We start from the raw sequence: 5086 nt of genomic DNA on the forward strand, positions 1-5086 counted from the left end.
CTAGCAAATTATTTGATATTAAATGGTTCATTGAATTTTAAATAATTTCCTTTGATTTATACTATATTATTCTACTTGCATGCACAAAATTACTTACATATTAGATCGTTATTGAGATTATTTCGGAATATTTTTGATATTCACCTGAAATCATCAAAAATATAAAAATGTTAGCTCATAAAAATATAACATACAGTTTATTATATTGAGTGTTTAGAGAGATAAAAATATAATAAAAACATCCTGTCAGCCATTTCAATGTCAAACACTCGTCTACCTATACTTACTGTTCGGAGCGCATAATATCCACGCTGACAGACAGTCACCGCTCAGAATCGGTTTTCGTATACAATGATATTATTATATCATTGAATTAAAATTTAATACCATCCATTATACAGTGAAACACTTGTATAGCATAGTGATGACATCCACTTACTCGCCTTTTTAAACGTTATTTTAATTTTTGTTTTCTGTTTATTTTTTTTTTTCATAAATTATATTGTTATTTTTGGTACCTATAAATAAGGTTTTCGGTAACAACACTTTGATGTAAGAACTATCAAATTAGTAGAATTTGTTTTCCAGGAAACATTATTTTCAATCATCCTAGGGTTTTAGTAAGTAGCTATAACTGGCATTTTAGTAACACTTTTGGTAAAAATTATTTAATCCACTGACTTATTAAGGTCTAATGTTGTGTTCAATACTATAATAAATTACAAAATATCATAAAATATATACTATTAGTAGTATTAACTGACAGACCGTTTCATATACAATAATACACCTAATTACTGAATTTAAATATAACATGTCCATTAAGCTCTGCGCCAGCTGCTACTCCAGTGCCACCTACTCCAGTTAGGACATAATATTACAGTGGCCCACTCGACACCTACAATACAGCAGAGGGGTACCCACTGACTACTTTTTATTGATATTTTAATTTCAAATTTGTATGTTAGATTTTTTAACAAAGAATAACGATTTCAGTTATTTTGTTGTAATTTAATAATGTATTACTGGATATTATTATATATTGTAGTATTTTACAGACAATGTAATTTTCAAATGCAATGTTTATTAATTTAACCTACTGTATTACTAATAGTAAAATAAATGACTTTATCTATCTATATATTATATTATATATACAGATAATATATAGATATAACATATTTAAAATATAGGCAAATTTATCCGTTTATAAAATATGAAATAAGTACCTACATTACACTTTACTTTCTAGTAAAATTTGGTAGCTCAAATATAAAATTAATTAAATTTAAAAATATACTTAAGTAGGTACCTAATATATAATAACTTTTTTTCATGCGGCCTTACGACTTTGGTCTTTTTATTTTCTAGTCTCGTTAGAAGTGACTACCTGAAGAGCGAGACAACCGATTATTATAGTCAGTACCTAATTATCGTAAAGAAGTTAACACCATGACATTTCTCGAAATTCCATGGTCTAAGTAGTATGGAGGCAGGGAACGACAGAAGTGCCCATAGTTCATACTGTCAATTATTAATATTAATAAACAATAAAAGGTTTGGTTTGTATAGATGTACAAGTATCATTGCACGATTTTATATGACGTTGGATTAATTGAATTGAAATTTAAAAATGTACAAATTTACATAGGTACCTAATAGGTATACTAAATAGGAATTCATACATAGATAATAAAACAATTAATTTTTATGTAATTTATGTAATATTATATTTTAGGTTATTAATTCAAATGTAAGTACAACTACAATATCACGGGAAGATCATCATCAACACACATCGAGTTCAATACAGTCTAAGTATGGGACCAAAGTAGGGCACTATAGATAGGACTTATATGTAGAGCTTTATCTAAATTAGGTAGATATTAAATATGGTGACTCTACATAGGTAACAATTAAATGACGCCTTTTATATAACTTTTATATACCTTTTGTATCCTTTTATATTATACTTCAATGTATTATAATACTGCCATAATATTATTATTATTATTATTAACATATTATTCTTATCTAAAATCGTGTGCTGGTGTTACGGCGGCTTATCACCACGTTGCTCGCAGAAACGCGAAATATATTTTACGAGTTTTGTGAGTGTTGTATAGGTAAGGCTCTACATAGAATAGTGCCCTAGTATAGGTAGGTACCAGTGGCGTATTTAGGAATTTTGATAGGGGGGGGGATGAAATATAAAATAATAGGTACACTCAATAAATACGAATATAATATACATTTTTAAAATCCTCTAACTTGTTGAGTTTAGTGTGGATCAAGGTGAAACACACATTTTACAGTACCTAATAGCATTTATTATAAATTCATACTAACGACAATCCCGTGTTTATAAACAAAAAAAATTGTTATAATACAAAATCCTGTTTTCTATTTTTTTGGATGCTCAGTTCATCGATAAGCTTATCTGGCATGATTATTGTATTGACCGGTGACATGCAAATACAGCAATCACATTAAGACGACGCTACACCCGTATGTGCAGTTGTCTCCGACTTACACAAGCACGACATAGCAAATTGTTGTTCACTATTCTCAATAGTGAGCTGTTGGTTTTGATGGCGATAGGGTGAAATGACCTATCATCAAACTTTTAATTAAGAACATAATCTGGGTCTTAGCGTGGGCGATTTTTTAATATTTTAATTTTCAAGCGAGATATGAGATTTTTTAATTTTTGATACTTCATATACCCTTATTTTTCTCGAAAATGAAAATATCGAAAAATCGCCCACTCTAAGACCCAAATAATGTTCTTACCTAAAAGTTTGATAATAGGTCGATTCATTCTAGTACCAAAACTAACAGCTCACTATTGAGAATAGTGAACGACAATTTCCTATGTCGTGCGTGTGTAAGACAGAAACAACACACGCGGGTGTAGCGTCCTCTTATAAGGGTCCGTATTACAATAGTTAAACTAATGTTAAACCACGGAATTCGACTGGTAAAATTTAAACTCTGATTGTAAAACGGGCCCTAAGTGTCTAAGTAAGTTATAATAAACAAAGTATATAATAATTACTATTTAATTTATAGTTATTATTCAATATTAGATAGGAAAATTGATAAAATATTTACTTCTGTCATACTATTTATTAGGTAAGACTTAATACTTAATAAAATCTTGAAAAACATCGTTCAGGTGTATAGCAGTTGATACAGGCAAAGTACAAAATATTTTCAAGAGTTCGTGAATATTTGGATAAACCTTTTTATCACAAACATCTAAAGCATGTAACCCAGAGGTGAATAAATGTTTTCAGTCACTAAAAAGAAACCCATGCCCTATGGTAAATCTACAGTCTTAATGGTAATTTTGTTTTATTTACCGACTATTTATCGGGTTTATTATATATTTATGCATGAAAAATAATTCGCAGAGAATTCAAAAATATAGTATACCATACCACCATAAAGATATATGTTTTTATTTTCCGATATTTATGCCACGAACGACTAGTGACGTAGAGTACCTATATCAAAGTGGACAAATTACCACGACTAGAACATTTAGAAAACAGATATAGGTACCTACTTAAAACTTAAAAGTAGTATCATATTGAGAAATACAGAAAATAAGTAAACTTAATTTTACAAAAAAAAAAGGTCAAGGGGGGGATCTATCCCCCATATCCCCCCCCCCGTAAATACGCCACTGGTAGGTACCATGAACTAAGATAGTTATGATAGTTAGTCATGGTAACCAAGGTACCTATAGTTACTGTGTACCTGCGACTTCTGTGACAATTATATTTTTATGTTTCTTACGACTATATCTCGCGTCCCCTCTCATGACGCCTAAGCCCGACGACTCGTTCCGTGACGATTACAATTACGTTATTCGCTTGCTAAAGTAACAAATTTTATTATGATTATTCGTTATCTTTGCTCACCGCACTCGTTATGTCGTTCGACAGTCGTCGATATTACGCAATAACCTGTTGCGCCACGTCGCTCACCTTTTCGAATGGTACACGACAAACAACTTTCGACCCAACCGCGTCATGATCGTGAAACATTGTATTATTTTGTTCATTCTGTCCTAACGTAGCGTAGACCTTCCGACGCAAGAGTCAGATCTCAAACGAAAGTGTGTTCGTGTGGATGTTGTACGTTCACCTCGCCCGCCAGTCGCCGGAGTCTTTGCACGTTCACATTACTCAAAACCTGTGACTCGTATACTCACCAATGAATTTCCAATGTCTAATGTTTAATAATAATACAATTTTCTTTATCGTTGCTAGGTAGTTCACTTCACTGGAATCAAATAAGTACGTTACTGCGGACTGGAGTACTGGAACCTGGAACCATAGTCCGGTACATGCGTCGGCGACTACAACTGAAATACCATTGAGACACTCTGTGTGGATTGCTTTGAGTCTTAACGCTATCAGTGGATCATCATCATCCCGTCGTTGTTGTATGGTGAGTAAAAGTAGCATATAAATAGGTACTAGATAACGGGGCTAAATACACTGGTATAAACTTAACTTGAAAATAATAGTCCGTGATTTTATTATTAGTTACTAGTTATATTATCACGTTTATGTCTAATTATGACGGAAGCCTGTATGCGTTTTGTGGTGGACAACGGCAACAAGCAGAGGCCAGACAGTGTGAGATAGCACTGATGCGCAGATCCAAGTTGCAGACTTAGGCACCAGTGTGTCTATTTGTGATAAAGAATCTTATAAATCCAAATAGGCTCTATAGTGTGTAGCGTGTACTTTATATTATCGTGTTTTTACACGGCTAAAAACAACTAGGCGTTACCATAATTCTAAATAGATTTATTAAATATATCTTATTTATATAGGTATTTATATATTTAATTTAATTATATTTTAACAAGCATAAACATCTCTAAGTTATTATCGTTAGTCTTATTATTTTATTTAATTCCTGTTAAGAAACGAACAACCAACCTTTTGTCTAATGATGTTCTGATTCCACCGTTCACTGTTCAATATACTAGTGATCACCATCCATAATATTATATTTTGTTTTGCTTTTTTCTTAAACACTAATTACTCCTCCATGATCAAAAACT

At 31.6% G+C, this 5086-nt stretch overlaps 1 protein-coding gene across 1 annotated transcript in view; it reads left to right on the forward strand.

Annotated features, from left to right (window-relative positions):
* Positions 1-2262: 2262 nt before the first annotated feature.
* The window catches only part of LOC107882228 (CCR4-NOT transcription complex subunit 11-like), a gene marked incomplete at its 5' end in the record, with an annotated part of 3798 nt that continues 974 nt past the window's right edge, over positions 2263-5086 (forward strand). The window contains 2 exons of the mRNA XM_029490000.1: positions 2263-2283; positions 4541-4576. Of these exons, the coding sequence (XP_029345860.1) occupies positions 2263-2283; positions 4541-4576 (57 nt within the window). The remainder of the gene's footprint in view (positions 2284-4540; positions 4577-5086) is intronic.

The sequence above is a fragment of the Acyrthosiphon pisum genome, chromosome A2, assembly GCF_005508785.2.
Source record: "Acyrthosiphon pisum isolate AL4f chromosome A2, pea_aphid_22Mar2018_4r6ur, whole genome shotgun sequence".
Classification (NCBI taxonomy): Eukaryota; Metazoa; Arthropoda; class Insecta; order Hemiptera; family Aphididae; genus Acyrthosiphon; species Acyrthosiphon pisum.